Source organism: Artemia franciscana, chromosome 1 (assembly GCF_032884065.1).
Source record: "Artemia franciscana chromosome 1, ASM3288406v1, whole genome shotgun sequence".
NCBI classification, from domain to species: Eukaryota; Metazoa; Arthropoda; class Branchiopoda; order Anostraca; family Artemiidae; genus Artemia; species Artemia franciscana.
In genome coordinates this window covers 44133112-44154756 of record NC_088863.1, presented here as the reverse complement: position 1 = coordinate 44154756, position 21645 = coordinate 44133112, and the positions used below count along the sequence as shown (strand labels likewise).

Here is a 21645-nt window from a genome sequence, read left to right as displayed (position 1 = left end):
AATATAATTACTACAAATCCTTGCATAACGAAGTAACTGTGAGAAAAACGCTGAATATGTGATATTTGAGTGTATATCACTTTCAGGGAATGGGAAACTAATCACTTCAAAATCAAAATCATCCGTTTTATTATACATTTTAAAACTTAATTTATTATTATCACAAATATTAATATTTAAATCTAAGAAATGATCTTCATGACCAGCGCCATGACTAGGCTCAAGAATAAGCTCTGATGGATATATATTTTTAGAAATATCAATGAAATCCTTACAATTTAAAACCAAAATATCATCTAAATATCTTTTATTATTTGACAAAGCATGTTTTAAATTAATTGGATTATTCTTATCCATCATATATTTATATTCTAGTTGACTTAAAAACAAGTCAGCTATAAATGGGCTGGCATTCCCCCCCCCCCATGGGAATTCCCACAATTTGCTTGTACAAATCACCCCCAAATCTTATATAAGTATTGTATAAAACAAATTCTAATAACTCAAAAATCATATCCAAGCTGTAACATCTCAAGTTAACTGTAGTATTAAAGCAGCCTTAAATCTGAAAAAAATTATATATAAAAATTATATATATATATATATATATATATATATATATATATATATATATATATATGAATAAATAAGTTCTTTTGGTAATTTATGTGATAAACTAGGAGCAGAAGATAAAAATGATAAAAATTTTTTTTGTCAATTTCATTTTGTTCTTTAAAATTTGGTTCACATATATTTCCTTTCTTTTTTATGTTGTTTGGAGATACCCCTTGCAAATTAAAATTCTTTCAATAAAAATGAGCAACCCATCTATAGAATAGAATAGAATAGAATATGATTTATTGGCTAAAATAGCACACAAGCTAGCATAAGCACGTCAGAACAATTATAATTACAATGATAAAATAAATGTTAAGGGATAAACATAGTTACAAAGTTAAATCAATTATTAAAATGCGAAACAAAATAGGGAACGAAAGAGTTTTTGTACCTCATTGTCAACATTTGGGGACACAAGTCAAGTTGAGTATTTGGAGCTCTACGAGCATTAAGTCTTGTATTGGGAAGGATTGGGGGGTTTTCTCTGAAGGGGGGAAGAAGACGTCGATGATAGTCAGAACTAAGGCACTTGTGCCCGAAGTTCATGGTAAGGAAGTGACGTCGTGATTCCAATGTAGTGATATGGTTTGGTGATGCTAGTTTTAATGTCCTATCGACTAAAGTAATAATCTTGAATAGGATATTTTGAGTTAAATAAGTAACGGGTATATATATATATATATATATATATATATATATATATATATATATATATATATATATATATATATATATATATATATATATATATATATACATATATATTATTCTTTTTATTGAAAGGTGAAGAAATAGAGGCAGATTCAGGCCAGTTTGATGAAGATGCAAGCAAATTCTTTACTTCGCGTGACTCTCTCATTGACCGTGCTGTTCATGATATTGAAAGAAGATTAATTGATTTAGATTGTGATGGATCACTCATTGATGCCTGGCTTTTAACTTTGTAAGACTTGTAAGATTTTTTTTTAGTGTGCGAAGTTTTCATCATATTTGTTTGTTTTTGTTACCACATATTTTCATTTTTTTTCCTTATTACCTCTTCCTAACTACAAAGAGTGCATACAAAAGATTATTTAAAACATAAAGGAAAATATGGACAATCTGCGATGAACATTGACCCTTATTGGAATTTTAAAGAGACGAATTAAGTTTCAATTAAGTTGACCAAGTCAGACCTGACTAGATCCCTTTTAGATGCCTTTGAAGTCCTTAAAAATGATGCCTGTTTTTTTCTTTAGCAGGCTTGTAGGCATACAATAGAGTTCGTAGGCTGAATAACTTTTTATTTATATTTTTTAAATGTTTGTTTGTCATGAAGGATGATCGGTAATTATTTCTAATTTAGTATGTATTTATATGTCCAACTTTCCAACTTACATCTCTATCTCTATTTAATAAAAATGTCTCTTCTAGCTTCATTCGAATCTACATTACTACTTCGTTTCACAAGGTCAATGCATTTATTTTTATTTTATAAAGAATTTTAACGAGTAGTGCCTTTTACATCATATGGTCCAACAGGATTAACTGAAAGAGTGGTTAGAATATTTGCCCACTTTGGTATTTGTCCAATTTCCCTATTTGATGTAATATACACTGTCTATATCTTTCCCCTACCATTATCTGTAAACTATATTATTAAACATAAGCTTACAACTATTTTTTGAAATGTGTGTGGAATAGTAGGTTGCAAGAAACTTAAAAATAGAAAACTAGTTCTGTTTCCAAGTATCCTCCCACCCAACAAAAGATCCTTTCCGGTGGCGTATCACTATAAAATTTCTTTTTCTTCAATTTAAACTACTGCGCAAAAAAGGCCAAAAAAAAACAAACAAAAAACAAAAGGTCAGATGGAAGTGTTACTGAAACATGTTATACAACATTCACAAATAACCAACAGTGTCAACAGGATATATTCCCACACACAAACAACAAAATAATACAGCAATCTTTCACGAATGGAAAAAAAAAACGAAATCTACAACTTTATTGCGAACTAAAAAATAAGAACATCAGTCGATAAAGGACGGTCTTGGAACACTGAAAGACGAAAAAAACTCTCATTACTACTGTGAAACGAGTAAGAATTGTGCAAATTGTCGATACAAATGGTTAGTTCCTCCATAATCCCTCTATCTTTTACATCGTGTTGCTTTGTAATAGAAAATTTTAATTTATTTTGACAATCAGATTGTTGACTTAACAATCCCAGATCGCTAAATTTGGTTTTATATGCTAAATAATCTAATTCTTAGACTCTCGTTTTGATATTCAATCTGCAATCATCCTCCTGAGCAAGATTGTTAAATTAGTTCTCTTTCGTTAATCTTTAAATCTAGATTGGAATGCAAAGAGATCTTACATTCTGTATATCGTTCCTAACGTTGAATATCTTGACATGATAATTGAGACAAAATGGTCCAGGTATCAAACCCTTTTTTATAGAAGCAAGGGCTTGCCAGCCTTTTCAAATGTTCTTTGGCCATGGATAGCTTAGTGTAACAATAATTTTAAACTTCTGGTTTTAAATACTGTATAGTAATAATTTTTTACGTATTAAGTCACTTAACGTGAGCATGTTACATTGGGGATTCTGGGGTATTGCATATTCAGTCTATGAAGTGCCTTGAGCGAATGCATCCAATTTTGAAAAGTCCATAGAGAAAACAGTTTTGAGCGGTTTCCTGGCATTTGCACCAGATTGAACCATAAACAAGGCCAACAACAAAGTTTCTAAACGTCTAAATTGCTATCTATGTGTAAATAAAAAGAAATTAGGAAAAGCAGGCACTCATTTGGACAAAAATCATAATTAGATTCTTTTTCCAGAGTTGACCATTGGGACCACGAAAAGGAGCGCATCGTTATTCTTTGTCAGAATACAGTTTTCTTAATAAAGTACGATTTTATTGCCCTCTATATCGCTGAATACCAACGTGTCCGGCTGGGTTCTATAGATAGAATTATAATTGGAAAGTTGAAGTATCCTTCCAGGTCTATTGCCCCGTAAGTAAGTTTACTTTTTAACTGTGTTAAAACGTTATTGTCAGGATGAATCTAGGATAGAGAGAGAGCGAATTAGAGTAAGCCTTGAATGGACATGACAGTTCCACTAAATCCAATACATCCTAATTTTGCTTTTTCTCCGGGTCTAATTGCCCCTCCCCCCAAACCTTACTCCACTCGAACACCTGATACTCCTGTAGAAAGAAAAAGGGTTCTTAGCATCCTAAGTGACCTAAGCAGTACTACCCCTCTCCCGGACCCCCCACGAAACTAGCTTTCTCTATCAACTGAAGGATTCAACGTGCCTCAAGAGCACGGAGTATATAGAGATGGGGGTTTCAGGGATTAAGCCCCTCTTTTGAAATTTCGTCCGACTCGTAAAAACAAAAGAAGGAGCATATAATTTTTCTTGATACGTTTAAAAAGGAATTGTACCCCCGTCCCCCGAAAAAAATCCTGGATACGTCCATGCTCATTAGACTGGACCTAAATCAGTTGATTCCACAATTCCCTTGTCCCATACCCATAGTTCCCCCCTGGATATGACCTTGCCACTCTTGAATTCAAATATAACCAACATTTAGATTTTGATGGAAATAAATGAACAACAAGTTTTTTTCAGTTGAAAGTAAGGAGCAACATTAAAACTAAAGACGAACAGATATTATTCTTTTTATGAGGGGGTTGCCCTTCCTCAGTCCTCCGTTGTCCACGCTAAAGTTTTTTCGTACTTTTAAAAAAGCTTTTTATTCGAATTAAGAGTTCCTTGTGTTTCAGGAGCCGTTTTTTTTAAAGAATTGGGACAAAAGTCAAACTTTAGCGTGAAAAGTGCGGTGTTGAAGAGAGCGCAACCTCGCTCGTATACGGCATAATATCTGTTAGTTTTAAATTTTAATGTTGATTTTTACTTTTAGATAAGAAAACTTCGTTTTTCTATTTAGTTTCTGATCGTATTTAGAATAATGCCTTGAAATCCGGCTCCCTCTCAATGGAAGATTCCCCCGACGAAAAATTCCTCCATGACAAGTAACTCCCAAGCAAATCCCCCTAAGAAATTCCCCCAGACAGTTCCATCTTCGCTGAACATTCCCTCTGGAAAATGTCTTGCGGACGATTCCGCCTTTAAACTTCTCCTTAGCATATTCTCATTTGAAAATACTTAAATTTATGATCAGATTCTAAATCGCACCGGAAATCTCCCTTCCATGGAAATTTTTCTTCCCTGGAATCCCCTACCCCTGGAAAGTAGCTCTAAGGGAAATTTCCACATGGAGAATACCTCCCACGGAAAATATTACCCCGTAAAAATATCCTCCATAGAGTTCCAACTCCACTGAAAATTTCCCCGGAACGTGTCCACATATAAAACTGAGTCGGGAAAGAGACAGTAAGACTAATAAAAAGAATTTCGTATAGTATTCTGGCTAGAGTCTACCGCCAGTGTAAAATTTCCCTTGGAAATTTCACCCCAAAAACTTCCCTCTCCGCAGAAAATTCTCCCCGTGGAAAAAACACTGTAGAAAATCCCCCTGCCCCTGAAAATTGTTTATATAATTCCTATTGCAAATAGTCTACTATTTTTTAAAATGGATATTCCATTATTCCATGACTTATATCCCTTTCCCAAGGGGCTGTTGGGGGGCCATGTTGACCTTTCAACTATACTGAACAAAACAGTTATTGTTCAAACGACTTTGGGGAAACACAGTGTAGGAGGGGGGCTGGTTGTCCTGGTTGATCACTTGAACTCAATCTTTTTTGTCAATCTTATTTGTCACTAGAACTCGTAATTTTCTTTTGAATGATCGTCTTCTGACATTCTAGGACCATTCGTTCGATACAATAACCCTAGAAAAAAATATATAAACACACATCTTTCTTTTGGCAAAAATAAAAATTCCGCTTTCGTAGATATAACACCTATATAGTATGATTCTCTGATATTATGAATCTGATATTGCGATTTTCATTAGATTTTTTACTTTTTTGGATTTTCACCCCTTTCTTGAAAATTAGACAAATTTTCTCTGGCCTAACTTTTGATTGGTAACATTAGACTTAATGGATCTTATAGATTTAGAATCAACGTAAAATTCTGATTCTTTTGATGTATCTATTAATGTGTTTTATAAAATGTAATAAAATGTATATTTTATAATTAATAAAATCCTGTTGTTTGGAGTTTCAGCTGCTAGTGAGCCGAGTCGCTCCTTACTTCCAATTCGTTACCACGAACTGTTTGAAAGCTAACACATGCGTTAACACTTATCTCAGATTTTTTGCCAATTTACAAAAGAGATAATATTACATAATAAATACATATCATTTGATTCCAAATGAGGTAAATAACACTTTTATCTTCCACCATAAAATATAGTACACTGTCCTCATTGAATATTAATGAAGAATATCTAGTGCAATTACAGTAGTGACCTTGATTATCCTGTTATGAATGTCTCAAATTGTGTTGACAATAGTGACGTGAATAATCTGCAACTTTGTGACGTGAATAACTGTAACTTTGGACATGATTGTGCTTCAATCATATCATGAGAGAGAGAGAGAAACACATACACACACACACACACAGGCTTGCAAAAAGACGCAGATACATGCAAACACACACACACACACACACAAAGAGAGAGAGAGGCAAAAACTCACACACAAAACACAGAGTAAGACACACGACCAAACACACAGTGTCAGACACACGCAGAGAGAGGGAGAGTGAGAGAGATAGAGAGGGAGAGAGAGAGACTGAGAAAGAGAGAGAGAGAGATGGAGAGAGGGAGAGTTGGTCAAACCTGTGGGTTTGACCCATTGACTGCATGTCTCTCGCACTGTGCGTCTGACTTTGTGTGTATGTGTGTGTTTATATCTCTCTGTGCCTGTGTGTTTGAGCGTCTGTTTGCCCGTGTCTGTGTGCCTGTGTGACTGTATGTGTTTTGTCTCTCTTTCCGTCTTTTTGTGTTCGTGTGCCTGACTCTGTGCGTTTTTGAGTATGTTTTTATGTTTTTTCTCTCTCTTTGTGTGTGTATGTTTGTCTCTCTCTCTATCTCTCTCTGTGCTCTGTGCGTTTGTGGGTGTTTTTCGTTCCTCTCTCTCTCTCTCTCTCTCTCTCTCTCTCTCTCTCTCTCTCTCTCTCTCTCTCTCTCTCTCTCTCTCTCTCTCTCTCTCTCTCTCTGTGCGTGTGTCTGACTCTGTTTGCTTGTTTGTGTTTTTTGTCTCTTTCTCCCTGTGCCTGTTTGTCTGACTCTGTGTGTTTGTGCGTGTGTCTTTGTCTATCTCTCTGTATTTGTTTGCATGTCTCTGCGTCTTTTTGCATGGCTGTGTGTCTGTCTTTGTGTGTTGCCGTGTCTTACTCTGTGTTCTTGTGTTTGTTTTTACCTCTCTCTGTGCCTTTGGGTCTGATTGTCTGTTTATCTGTCTCAGTGTCTGTTTGCGTGCCTGTGTGTCTGTATACTTATTTTGTCTGTCTCTGTATCTGTGTTTCCGAGCGTGTGTTTGCCTGTCTCTGTGTGCTTGTATGTCTGATTTTGTGTGTGTTTAAGTGTGTCTTTGTATCTCTTTCTCTGTGTCTGTGTGTACCTTTGCGTCTGACTTCGTGTTCTTGTGTGTGTATGTCTGTGTCTCTCTCTGTACCTGTGTGTCTGAGCGTCCGTTTGCCTGTCTTTGTGTGTTTCTCTGTGTCTTAATTTGTGTGTTTATGCATTTGTTTTTGTCTCTCTCTGTGCATGTGTGTCTGAGCGTCAGTTTCCCCGTCTTTTTGTGCCTGTGTGTCTGACTTTGTGTGCTTTTGTTTGTGTTTTCATGTGTCTTAATCAGTGTTATGCCAAGTACTTCTTTTTTTTACTTAAGTACAAGTACCAAGTACTCAGGGAAATTTTTACTTAAGTACAAGTATTAAGTACTTCTCTAAGAATATACTTAAGTAATAAGTGCTTTTGAAAAAGTACTTCAGTACTTAAGTACTCAAGTATTTCGATTTTACTTGAATTTTGCTTCAATTAAGATATAAAAAGAAAAAAAATACAAAGAACATTCATTACAGCTTCATAATAACTTTTAATTTCTTTCAATGGCAGAAGCTTTTCAAACATACCAATTCCAAGCATGTTTCTTTTTGGAGTAAAAAATTCCATCACCTACCAAAAAAAAGTATTTGTGCTGGTGCAGAAGAAGGAAAGATACAGCTGTACTTCCTGAAAACTTTCATTACCCTTTGGTACGCTTTGAGCACAGATAGCTCCTTTCGCTTTTCATTCAAATATGACAAAACTTCACAGAATTGGTTTCACGGCCACGGTTGCCATAATTATCATGAGTAGTTTTTTCTGCACTAAGATCAAAGTATTCATCTCCAGACAAAAAGCCACCTTTATAAGCCTTTATCAGGAAACCACTTCAATTTGAAAAAAGGAGGACTTGCCGTGGCAATAACATAGTCTCTTGCATGAGAGACCCACAAGTAGAGCATGTACCAAAGGCTGGCTGACTTTCTCCAAATCTTTCTGCTTTTTGAGCTTCCTTTCAAGTGATTTGATTGTAGGATAGATAGCACCGAAGTAGCATTTTTCCTCCATCTGAAGAATGTCCAATGCCACTGCTACTGGCTACATAATTTTTATGTATTTTTCAAGAATTTCAATATCACGAGAAGTTAGCCTTGGTTTTTGCAAAACATCATATATGTTAGCAAGCTTTCCAATTTTGTGACAGTCCATCAAACGTTTGACACTTTCATACTTTGAGTGCCACCTGGTTTCCACAGGTCTTATAAGCTGTTTGTCATATACTTCTTCCACAGCATCAGCAGCTTTTGAACTCTTGTTCACGGCATCCCAGAGAGCAATACACTTCAAAAAAGCGGCGTGGTACTGCCTCTTATATGCAATATCACAGAGCGCTTTATCAGCATCGGTGGATCCAAGCAGGTTAAGTGTGTGGCTGACACACCTGAAGTGTGGAGGAAGTAAGAAATACTCGGGGTCGTCATGAGAATCGAGTATCTCTCCAACGTTTGTAAAAGAGAATGAGCCATTCTGGCCTGCTTCATTTTCATTTTCTTTATCACTGTCTTGAATATCTTCATCGGAAACCATCAGATATTCCCTGAATGCCTAACTAAAGTTAGAGGTGTTATCGGTCAAAATCCCTTGTTCCTTTTTATCAACTGCAATTTTGTACCTGGCAAATACGCCAATCAGTTGTTCAGCAATTCTGTCATAAGTGTGTGAGCCCTTGAACCGGCAACAAGCAAGGACATAAGATTTCCGTTTCAAATCCTCATTGAGAAAGTGTGCAGTCATTCCCAAGTAGTTTTTGTTGTTGGCAGACCAAATGTGTGTTGTCAGCGACATGTAGTCGGTGAGTTCAAAATCATGAACCATATCTTTTATGTACTTCAAAAACATAGCTTCAGTTTGCACAGCTAAGCTTTTCTTCCTGGAACCTTTGCATAAGGTGCAAGACCTATTATTAGATTTTGAACGACGGCTTCTCAACAGTGTACGGGGGTCACATCTCGTCCACAATGTAGTCCAGTACCAAAGAATTCACTTTTGACTGTGTCAGTTTCTATGGTCTTGCAGCAAAGAAATCTCGCTTAACTTTTTTAGAAGGTGAGCTATAATCAGGCCAGCATTATCTTCAGATTCAGACGATCCCAAAAGTGAGCCTATAAGTTCACTAGCCTCTTTGCTACTTGATTTCCTTTTGTTCTTACTGTTTATCACATTTATCACAAAAAAACTGTCCGTTCAATGTATATTGTAGTTCTGCCATGATAGCGTCCTTTTTTGAAATTTTGCGCCGGGCCAGGAGCCGCTGTTCTCAAAGACTAAAATCCATTCATCCACTAATATATAGGAAGTTCAATTCATCGCATCGCCCTGCGTCATGCCGGTATAATTTTTTTGTACCATGAAGAAAGTACTTGAGTACTTAAGTACCCTTAAATACTTCAATTTTTTACTTAAGTAAAAGTATTAAGTACTTCAGAAATTTTTTACTTAAGTAGAGTACAAGTACTCATATTTTTTACTTAAGTAATTACTTAAGTACTTTTACTTAAGTATTTCTCAACACTGGTCTCAATGCCTGTGTGTCTGAGCGCCAGCTTACCTGTCTCTGCATCTGTTTGTGTTTTTGTCTTTCCCTTCAGCGCCTGTTTGCGTGTCTTTATTTGCCCGTTTGTCTGACTTTGTGTGCTTCTATTTGTCTGTGTTTTTGTCTCTTTCTGTGCCTGTTTGTCTCTGCGCATGTTTGCCTGTTTGTGTGTACCTGGGTGTCTAATTGTGTGTACTTGTGTGGGTTTTTATCCCTTCCTATCTCTATGTGCCTGTGGGTCTGACTGTCGGTTTGCCTGTCTCTGTGTGCCTGTGTGCCTGACTTTATGTGGTTGTGCGTGTTTTATCTCTCTTTGCCTGTGTATCTGAGCTTCTGTTTGCCTGTCTCTCTGTACCTGTGTGTGTTCGTATGATTTTGTCTCTCTCTCTGTGCTTGTGTGTTTCAGCGTCTGTTTTCCTATCTCTGTGTGCCTCTGTGTGGGTTTTCTCTCTCTCTCTCTCTCTCTCTCTCTGTGCTTGTGGGACTAACCGATTGTTTGGTTGTCTCTGTGTGTGAACTTTGGAAAAAACCTGCTCATCTCTCTCAGACGTTGGTAGAAACTCTTTTAACCTATCTCGGACTCTAGTAGATCCCCCGTGAGCCTGGTAGCGGTACTTTTGTCTCTGAAAACTCCTTTTCTTGCGTCTCTAACTTTTTAATAAGCATTCTAAGCGTTGGACTTGCTAGCGTGCCCTAAAAATAATGGAAACATAGCTAAGTAATGCAATAAAATGTTTTATTGAAATAATGGCAGGTATATCATCATAGGAAAAGTGCTTTGAATCTATCTCATAAAATACTCCATTATGTTTTCTCTTAAGATGTCACATATTCCATTTTGGGGTCATATACAACTTTTAACAACCTTGCCATAATTTTCATCATTGCTATTTTGTCTTAAATTAGTACATCTAATTTAATTGGCTCTAGTAACTTTTGCCGTTGCTTTGTTTTCATTCAATTCGTCTTTATATTCCGTAATGATATTGTCTGTCAATCCCCTTTTCATTTTACTAGTGGTTTCACCGTCTATTACAACATTATTTTTTACATAGATTGCAGTTTCGGAACTTGTATAGGATTTGCATTTGACGTAGGTGATGTAGTAAGCTTGTCTTCCTCTTGTATTTTTTAATGTTAATGCCAGGTAGATCGTGATAGGATTTATCAACGGGTTACATTTTACCAGCAGCAGAAGCAAGAAGTTGGCATTCGTCATTAACTAAAAGTTTTACGTTTGCATTCTCTTTGAGCACTAACATCTGTGGAAATGTTACTCCTCCAGAACCACTGATAGTAGTGTTAATTTTTTTGGTATCCCATAGATAGTACATCTTATTGCAATGGCAACACACCCGCACATTTATAATAAGATCCCTATTAATGCTTGTTTCAAAGTTCAAATATTTTCTTTGTCAGCATTCAATGCTACGATGACTTTATCCTGAACACACACTTTCTTGAAATATTTCATCCTTCACCTTTTAAAATAAGATGTAAGTGCTTATGCTTCCAATGAACAAATAATACTGTTCAAAGATGTGCAATAAACTAGCTATTGTCATGACCAGCTACAGATTACCACGTAGGCAGTCACATACAAAATCCTTGTTTAGGGGAAAGGTTGGAAATACCTTAGGTAAGCTAATTCACGACAGGGAGTGTCATCGGTCAGTTATATTGTGCCACGCTGGTGTCAACTGCCACGAGTCATCAGAAGAAATGCTATTGGGAATTTTCCTCTAAGTTTAAACAATCGATTCTTGTGTAAACGGATATTTTCGCTGTAAAACGCCTGGAAAATGTCTTAGGCATGATGGGAGGTACTAAAGGGTGCCATTTGCCAGTAACGGTGTGCCACGGTAGCGCAAATTGTCATGGGGAACATCCCGTTTCGGGTGGCTTGAGAAAAGACGAAGTCATGGATTTAAAGCATGATTTTTATCATGAAAATATCTGCAAAATACGTTTGGAATGATGAGGGTGCCAGAAGGTACCGTTTACCATCCAGTTTGCCACGGTAGCGTAAATTGCCATGGGGGATCATGTTGGGGATGGATTGTCAAAACACGAACCAAGGGATTTCAATCGTATTTTTGTCATGCAAATATCTGCGAATAAGTTAGGACTGATGAGGGGTGCCATGTGCCAGTCATAATGTGGGACGGTGGTTGCCATGGACTATCAAGTTGGGGGTGGCTGTTGAAAATACGAGTGGATAAATTTAAAGCATATTTTTATCGTGAAAATATCTGAGAATACTTAGGAATGATGAGGGGTTCCAGAGGGTGTCATATGCCAGCCGATTTGTGGCATTGTGGTATGAATTACCGTTGACTATCACGTCGAGGGAGGTGGCTTGCGAAAACACGAATCAATGAATTTAAAGCATCTTTTTATCATGAGAATATCTGGGAATGTTATGGGAATGGAAATGAGTCCCAGAAGGTGCCATTTGCCAGCCATAGAGTGCCACAGGCTGGGAATTAAGAGAAGATAATACCAACAAAGAATGAACGAAATAGGGAATTATGTTATATGTCTTGTGCCCCCTTGAATTTACCCCTACTGAGTCACCCCTTGGGCGTTCCCATTAAAAGCTCTCAAAAATATATCTTAATGTTGCTTAAATTTACCTCTAACAGAATTATGCAAAATAAAAAGAAAAATATTATTAAAATATGTGCTTGTCAACCAGAAAGGCCTTGTCTTGGCCCAAAGAAACGAGGCATTTTCACTAAAACCTCTCAGAAATATCTCTTGATATGGCTTAAATTTACCTTTAATAACAATTCTTCCCCTCCCCCTGGAATTGGTTGTTAGGGTTCCCACCTTTTTTAATTCACGCCTGTTTGCTTATATTTTATTCTATATCAGCTTTTTCACGTTTTGTTTTTCCGCTTGTTGAGTTTTAACTGTTTTTTTTCTGTGATTTCATTGTTTAATAATGTTTCTGATGTTTGGCAATCAGAAATGCATAGTCTAGGCTCAAAGGCAGAGGCATTTTCATTAAAACTTCTCAGAAATATCTCTTAATATAGTTTAAATTTACCGGTAATAACAACTTCCTCCCTTCAGATGGAATTGGTTGCTAGGATTCCCGAATTTATTTAATTTACACTTTTTGCTTATATTGTGGCCTTTATCAGGTTTTTGACGTTTTGTTTTTCCATTTGTTAGACATTTTGTTGTTGATTGTTTTAGCATGAATGGTGATATGTCGTTCTGCAGTTTATTTATAACCGCTCAGCTTTCTTGTGTTTTGAATATCACTTAATCCAATGTGTCATTGTTTCTTTTTACCTAATTAACTATTAAAAATTTTAACTATTAAAAAAATCCTATTAAGACTTATTCAGTTTCTTATACAGATACTGGAAATTCGTTTTTGCTGCATTGGGATCAAAATGGCTACGGATGCTTAATTGTGGATTGTTTCATAACCCAGTCTAATAAGCTAATGCTTCAATGAGAAAAAAGTGAAAATCACCTTTTTTAAGACCCGAATAAGTAGAAAACGAAACCTAGTGTTTTAAATTTCAGCATTTATTGATTCCTTCCTAAAAATATTCATAAGATTGTTCGGCTTTTCTTTTTTTACTACTATGTCTATTCAGTCTGGTCACATAACTTATTTTTCAATCGTTTTAGTTATTCGTCTCAGGAAATGTAAATCGAGAGAAGAAGCTGCAACATGGGAATTTTAGGAAACACCAAAGCAGACTAAGCAGTAAAAAATAGAACACCCTGAAAAATGCCAGAAGAAAAAAAAGCCATATACGAGACATTCTCCTTCTAATAGCAGCTGGCTCATTGTGCCATAAATGCAGCCGTGTTACGTCACTTTCACAAGCAAAGATGAAACCAATGCCTACCAAAAGATCAGAGTAGATAATACAGCATCCAAAAAGCATGCTCATTTTTTCCAATTACGAACTGGTAGAGATTCTGTCCCATAAACAGTGAAATACCACTTTTTTATGACTGATGACGAAATGCTTGACCCTCAGGCACTCAACACTATCCAACAACGGGATCCAGACGGGACCTGCAGTACACATTTAGACAATGTAAGTTTGTAAGTTCTAGCAGCGAGCTAAGCCTGAAGTTGACAAATCAAACAGTACTATAACTACATAGATTAAAACTTTTACTCTTTCGAGATATTGGTATCTTTGAGTCAGTTTTAATGTCAAATGGTAAGATATGGATGGCCAGATCGGATAAGCTCTGAGCCAAAAAGGTAAAGGCTAAAACGAGTCATGAACCTAATACTCAATTGGAAGATGAAGAAGAGAAGTCTGCATAAGAGATTGTGTCTCAATATCTGGGTCTATTAGGAAAGAAAGATTTGGTCTGCCAAAATGGTGTTTTTTCTAATGTGCCTAAGGTCAAACAAATTATGTCTCCCTTAAGAGCACTGGGAGGAGGCTGTAAGAAATTTTTACAAGGAAGTTGGAACTTCGTGAAAGGGATTAAAAAGTGGTTGGAAAGAAAAGGAGTGCCCGCAGCTTGTTTGCGTTCTCGTGAATTTGGCTGCAATAAATCCTTTGTAGTTTACATATTTTTTCTTCTTTATTTCATATTATTAGTGGCTATTTTCTTTATAGGAAAGTTCAAAACGTTGCCTATAAGGCTGGAGGATTTTTCAAGAATTTTATAAGACAGCTAAGTGATGGTGTAGGCACTAATGGGGGAATTTTGAATTTTACATCTTCTCTACGACCTAAAGCCGAAATTCAAGTCCCGATCAAAAATCAGCAAGCAATCTTAGAAAGGTAAGTAAGTAATGGGATGGATAACTTTCTTTTAGAACACTAAAATTTGTTTTAGTTCTCGGAAAAGGTTTAACTTAAAGAAATTTAATGGTTTGACCTGAAACAATAACAATAAGGCAAAGTGTCTCGTTTAGAAAAATAATAAATAGGTTAGTCAACAGAAAATAAGTTATTGCTATAATTTCTTATAAAATTATTTGAACATTTTGAATAAGCTTTGATTGATTTATTTATTTGGTAATGTAATTCTTGTAATCCCTTGTTAAAATATAATTAGATAATCTTTCCAAATACCTGCTGCCGGGCCCAGGCACTTGGCATGCGGCAGGCTTCTATATATGGATTCTGATTTTAGCTTGTCTTCTAACCGCAAACAATTTGCTGGTTTTTCATTTTTGGTCTTTTCAGAGATATTTGATTATTAAAGCAAGTCCGATGTCTAACATACCTGCTGCCGGGCCCAGGCACTTGGCATGCGGCAGGCTTCTATATATGGATTCTGATTTTAGCTTGTCTTCTAACCGCAAACAATTTGCTGGTTTTTCATTTTTGGTCTTTTCAGAGATATTTGATTATTAAAGCAAGTCCGATGTCTAACAACGATATCTACTAAGTTTCAAGCTTTTGGTTTCCTTTTTTAAGGTTTATGCATTATTCTAATCTCTTGTTTAAAAATATACAAATATTTTTGCAATTGCCAGATTTTCCTCTTTACGCAATTTAATATCTTTTCCTACTGAACTTCTCAAAGATATTTGATTATTAAAGCTATTCCAATTTCTAACAGCTATTTCTGCTAAGGTTTAAACTTGTGGCTTTTTTTTAAGGTTTTTGAATTGTTGTAATCCCTTGTTAAAAGATATACAAATATTTTTGTAATTACCAGATTTCGCTCTTGACGCAATTTAATGTCTTTTCATACTGTGTCTGTTGAAAGATGTTTGATTATAGAAGCTAGTCCAATTTCTAGCAACGATTTGTACTAAGTTTCAAACTTCTGATCTTCTTTTTTTAGGGCTTTGAATTGTTGTAATCTCTTGTCAAAATAGAGAATCATCATCTGCGATAATTGTAAATTTTCGTTTTTTGGGCCTTCTTACTGACATTATATAACTGGTTGCGTTCAAACTTATAAGCTTAATCACGTAACGAGTAAATTTTATCTAACAAAAAATAAACTAATTTTTACATTTTTCAGGTATTTTTCTAGTTTGAATTAAAACATTAAAGTTATTGCTCAGGCACCGTAAATATTTTTGCAGTTTACATAATAACTTTAGCGATTTTTAACTGAACTTCAATTTTTTTCATGTCTTAAAAAGACATCACTTAGACTTACAACAAAAGAAATTCGGCAATGATCCTTTTCTAACAACGATTTCTACTAAGCTTGAAACTTTGATTTTCTTTCTTAGAGTTTTTGAATTGTTGTAATCCCTTGTTAAAATATTTACAAATATTTTTTCAGTTACCGATTTTTTGCTCTTTATGCAATTTTCTTTTCATACTGGTTCTGTTCAAAGACATTTGATTGTTATCGCAAGTCCTATCTCTACTAAGCTTCAAGCTTTCTGTTTTCTTTTTTAAGGTTTTTTAATTGTTAAGTAAATATGAATTGAAATATATGATTCTTCTTTTCATAATCAGTGTTGTTAGTGTTATTATTTTTAGTTCTGGACAGTGTGACCGAATCGGTGTCCGTTTATACTGGTGTTCTGGAAAGCAGCCTCAAATAGCACAATTGTGGAATCCTTGGTCGAAAGAAATACCCTGGGTTACGATTATATCACACCCCCTTCTTTTGAAAAGAGGTAAAAATACGCCCGATTTTATCAGTTCCATCACATAGTATAAATACATAGATAAGAGTAAAGCAAAAAATTGTTGCCTACATGTTTCGTTTTCCCAAACAAAAATGTTTTCCCTTTTAATTCTCCTAGAAGCTTCGTTTAAACTAGCGACTAAAGTTGTTCTAGATGAGAGTTTTTTTTTTTTAATTGACGAACTTTAGTTAAGCTTAAATCCTCCTTTGCTACCTTTTTTTCTGTTCTATTTTTACAGGTCTTGCAAGTCACCAGAGAAAGGGTATATGTGGAAAAAAGTGAATGGCGAACCAAAAAAATAAAAAGTGAAAGTAAAAATAAAATTACATCACGCTTTTCCGCATATAGTTCATTTCATTTAGGTTAAAACACGCTTTTGTGTCAGCCTTTATTTTATATTAATTTTAATGTACTTTTTCTAAGACAGAAGGTTTTCATAGAAAAGTAAAGATATACATTAAGTATAGTAGATCAGAAATCAAATCTAATAATTTTCCAACCGGAAAACAACCATACATCCCTATCATTAAATAAATGAAACCCAAAAGGAACAGAAATTACAATAAATAATCAAGTCAAACTCAAAACTAGCAAAACTACCATAAAGAGAAGTAGGACTAACGTCCCCTGTGCCTTCTAAAGACCAGAACACAATTTGTATTTTACTGAAAACAACTTCTATTTCATGGAATGTTTTTTGTTTCTCAATAAATTACAATGAAAGAAAATAATCTCCTTAATAGTCACCATAATAAAAAATTACCATAATAGATTATTTGTGAAAATAAATGAAAGTTTATTTTGTGTGTTAAGGAAACTGTTTAATATTTACTGATGTTCTTTCCCTAAAGTCTTAATAGTTTCGTATTTATGAAAATTATAAAAGAAAAAATGTTCAAAATCTATTTTGTTTTCAGCAAAGTGTGAATTATGATCTGGTCTTTAGAAGCTTAGTCCTGCTCCTCTTTGCGGTAGTGTTTGCTTGTTCTAAATTATACTTGATTACTTATTGTAATTTCTGTTCGTTTTGGGTTTCATTAACTTATTGATATTGAATTATCAGAGTTTTCGCTTGAAAAATTATTTGACATTATTTTGATTACATTATTTTCACTGCTGTGTAATAAGGTAAATCTTACGACTCTGTGTCTTAATATTTCAACATGTCTCAGAACCGTCTATGGTTAAGCCCTTGTGACCTTGTTAAATTCACCTTCTCCAACACAGGTATCAGTACGCTCCTAATGTCCATATATTTAGCACATAGTCAGAGCGCCAGATTCTGTATCGTGCAACCACCCATGCCGGAAGGTACAAAAATGCTGACAACGGATCTTAGGGTAGTCAACCATGCTGAAAAGGAATATCGTAGGGCACATGTTCGCTGTTGGGGTGTTTCTGAGATATAGGCCAAAACGCCAAATTTAGCCTATAACTAAGTGTGACGATTCAGGATTTTTTTACGAGTTATTGGGTTGAGTAATCCGGTGTAATGTTATGTCAATCGAAAGAAGGGATCTAGATCTACAAGAATATGGTTTTTATATTAAAAAAAAACACTATTTTTTCTCTATTTACTGCAGTTTCAAAATAAGTACTGTAAAATTTGACAAATATCTCAAAGAAAGGCTAAAAACTCGAAATTTCTTCAAGGTAACACACTTTTTTTTTCATATTCGAAAAGAAAGTTCATTCAATTTTGAACAATTTGAGCTAAAAAAAATATAAACCATTTTTATTTTTAAAAGGGTTGCGATTTTTTTTTGTATTGTCACTGAAATGATCACTAGTCATATCGTGAAAAGGGACATAATTTTTTTCTTCAAAGGGTAAGAATACTTCAAACTTCCTAACTGTTCAAAATTTATAGCTTTTACTTAAAATAAAAATAGGTTTAAAAAAATGCTGACTAAAAAAAGTGTTTTTTTTTTAGAATGGGCTACTATGTTTTCTGGTGTACTAAGGCGTCTGTAATTACCTTTTTGGGACCTGTTTTGCCACTGATACAACTGAGATATTTACTACATGAAAGAATTCTGCTTCGCAGATGGATTCAGTCGGCGCAACGGAGTTGTCTTACTCAGCCTACACGTTAAATTGGGTAATAGTAACTGATTAGGGACCTGTTGTAATTAAAAGTAAAAGGTATCAAATAAAACTTTCAAAAATATTTTTCATTTTCTTCTTCCGAGAATTCAGATGGGGCAAGGTCAGACTCCTTGCATGCCCTCCTCGTTCCGCGGCAGGAGCATAAGCTGCAGCATCCTTTCATTTTTGAGCAGCTACAGTCTTTCCTGCATCTTCCACTTTTGCATCTGCAGTAAGCTTCCAGGCTTGATGCTTCTCTACAGCTTGAGATGACCGCATCTACTCCCCCTTCAGCCATCTTCCATCCATGGAAGAGTGGATCTGGAAGGCTCGGCCGAGTCTGTACTGACGACAAGATTATCCGTGTAGCGAATATAGCTCTTCGTACGCGTGGCTCGAAGGTGTTGTCAGAAGGTGATAGTTTTCTCACATCTTGTTTCTGGCACCAAATGTTAGCCCTTACACTGACCAGTGAATTGAATCCGGCCTGTTTACCGTACACTTCAATCACCAGGGATTTTGATAGGTCGTAAACTTCTCTAAAGCTTCCTCTGAAGTCTAAGTTTCTCTAAAGTTTCGACTGAAAGCTTCCCTTCTGCATCCTTGATCCGCTCCGTCACAGACACCATTTTCAGGCAAAAGTTGGAGACGCCGCGGTGTTTAAGAAAGAAGCTTTCTCGACGCTGAAGAAAAAGTTCGTTGTGGCCCACCCTGACCACCCTGACAGACAGTGCACGAACGGTAACATAATCTTCTCCTCTTTGGACAAGTGGACTCCATCCGCCTGCTCGTGTACTGGGATAATGTAAGTCAGGAACTTCAAAAAAAGTTCGCTCAGTCCTTCAGCTTGAAGCTCTTAAAAAAAATGAACGCAGGCTACTGCCACGTCTGTGTCGTTGGCATGCACAACGATGCTACAAGCGTAACGGCTAGCGTGCTTGGCATGTGTCATAAGGTGTTGGTCAGCCTCTTCGTGGCTCGAGGACAAGCATTCCTCGTAGTCACAGTGTTCTGGTAAAGTTAGACCACAGCCACGCTGGACCAGAGACACTTTGAATCTCTCCTTGAACCCAACTGAGAAAAAAGGTTGATTGCGTTCAGAAGCTGATCACCCATCTCCTCCCAGGTTTCATACAAAATTTCGAGGAGCTGGCTTTTAGACGCTGAGCTTGCAAGTAAGGCATCCCATTCTTCAATTGTGCTAAGAGCAGAAATCTTAAGATTTTTCCTTTCCCTCGTCAGAGTCTGCATGCTGATTTCAAGAATTTCGACTCTCCGGTGTCCGTGAGCTTTCCAAACAGCCCGTCGTACTGATCTCCGACAATGTGGAGTTAAGGAATACCCACTGGAAGATCATTCAGCAACGATAGAAGCAATCTTTCCGCGAAGGATTTGACTGTTTCAAACCTGGCTGGCCGATATGACCTCATCTTGGACATTAGGTTAAGGATGTGTACTGTAGCTGATGTTGTTTCTTTGGATTTCAAAGTCGCCGGCCAAGCTGCAAGTCCTCCTTTTTTCTTAGCCAGTTCAACAGCACAGCCTTGTTCCCTGTCCTCATTTTCCAGCCAGAGGATGTCTTGGTTGACTTTTGCGGAAGATGTTCAAAAATGAATGGAGGGAAAAGAAAAATATCTTTCTTGAGGACCTTTGCAACTGCTTTCTCCTTTTCTTCACCGTAGCTCAATTGAGCAGTAATGATTCTCTTCAAGGCTGTTGCTTCAGAGCTCAAGAGATCGGTTCTAGGGACACCCTTCACTTTCTGGGTTTTTCTCTCTGAAGAGAAAGTTCGGAGTGCAACCTTTTTCACATCGTCTTTCCTGTTGCACAGAGAGTCCTCAACCACCTCTTTTCCTTTTGTGGCTATGGGAGTAATATCAGAAGCAATCTTCTCATTGTCCACAACTTCTGAAGTCACAATATTCACTAGGTCGAAGTCTATTCTGCTGAACTGATTGCTACATGTAGGGAAAATGTCTCGAACTCTATCTCGCGAAAGTTGTAATCGCGTCGTCGTTGACTGGTTGTCTTCGTGATGTTTCAATGTCTTTGTGGATACGTTGACTACTTGCAGGAAACCATTGCTGATGGCAGCAGAAATCGGTAAGGGAAGAATCCAAGCTTCAGTCTGTCTCTCATCCATTTGTTCTCCTATTAATCCGACCGTCGTCTTTGCATCCTTGTTCACTGTGTACATTCCAGTATCAGATTGGACCAGATGGTTATGAACTTGTGTGCGTTCTCTTCACTGCGAAGTATCCTTTCATGAACTTCCTGTGTACAACAGGAAAGGTTTGTGGGAAACTCCACATGTCTGATAGGTACTGTATGAGACATCTTGTATACTGAGGATGGTCAGCCTCCACCAAGTATGGCAAAATCCGAGCTGTTGCTGTCAAATGAGACTCCCAGTCACAGTCTCGTTCAGCATGAATGAATTGCATCGCTATTTCAAGTATTTCCAAGAACTGCCGCCAGAAACTAAACGTGGGCGACGCATTTCGCAGGGTGTCGAAGGCATTCATTATGGGAGCCAAAGTGATTAAGGTATCGTTTGCCTCCTGAAGTGCAGTTTGCGCGTTATCACCGTTTGCCAATGAAGTCCTGAATAACTCAATGGCACTACCCAGCTGGTTCAGACGGGATAAGTCTTCTTGTGCTTCGGAGTAATACTCTTCCAAGGACTCCCAGAAGAGGGCTAGCAAGACCTCGTACAGTATGCAGTAGGCATTGATTGCTTGGTAGTGGCCTTTCCCTTGAAATACCTTTTCGCAAGTACCAGGAAGCAGTAGCTTTGCCTGCACTATAATGTCTTTGAGTCCGGAGCTGTCCATTATCTTACCAACTGCCTTGAGATAGTTGAGCAGGAGGTGGAAGCCTCCCATCCATAGGATTATGTTTTTGAAGTCATCCGGGCATTTACTCTTCACTCCCTGTGCTAGCTGATAAATGAAGAGATCTTGCGTGACGACCGTATCGTCACATCCGACAGCTTTACTTGTCGCCATGAACTTTTGCAGAGATTTTTGACTGTTGCATGTTTGTTTGGTGCTTCATGAAGAAAAGGCAAGTAAAACACGTTGCTTTTAGGAACTTTTTCCTTCGAGACTTTGAGACCATTTTCCTTCGAGACTGTATTTTATTTTCAAATAATACATTAGATTCATAACCAATTTTTGTTGTTTAAACACACATTTCATCTCTGGAACATGTATTGCATT

The 21645-nt window shown here is 36.6% G+C and overlaps 1 protein-coding gene across 2 annotated transcripts in view; it reads left to right on the top strand.

The window, feature by feature from the left end:
• The window catches only part of LOC136030129 (tumor protein p63-regulated gene 1 protein-like), a 30095-nt gene that overhangs the window by 4533 nt on the left and 3917 nt on the right, over positions 1-21645 (top strand). The window contains exons 3-6 of one of the 2 annotated variants that reach the window (XM_065708826.1): positions 1402-1561; positions 3448-3624; positions 14346-14513; positions 16185-16324. In XM_065708826.1, coding sequence (XP_065564898.1) covers positions 1402-1561; positions 3448-3624; positions 14346-14513; positions 16185-16324 — 645 coding nt within the window. Of the gene's footprint in view, positions 1-1401; positions 1562-3447; positions 3625-14345; positions 14514-16169; positions 16325-21645 lie in introns of both variants that reach the window. The other variant, XM_065708817.1, reaches the window with a different exon arrangement.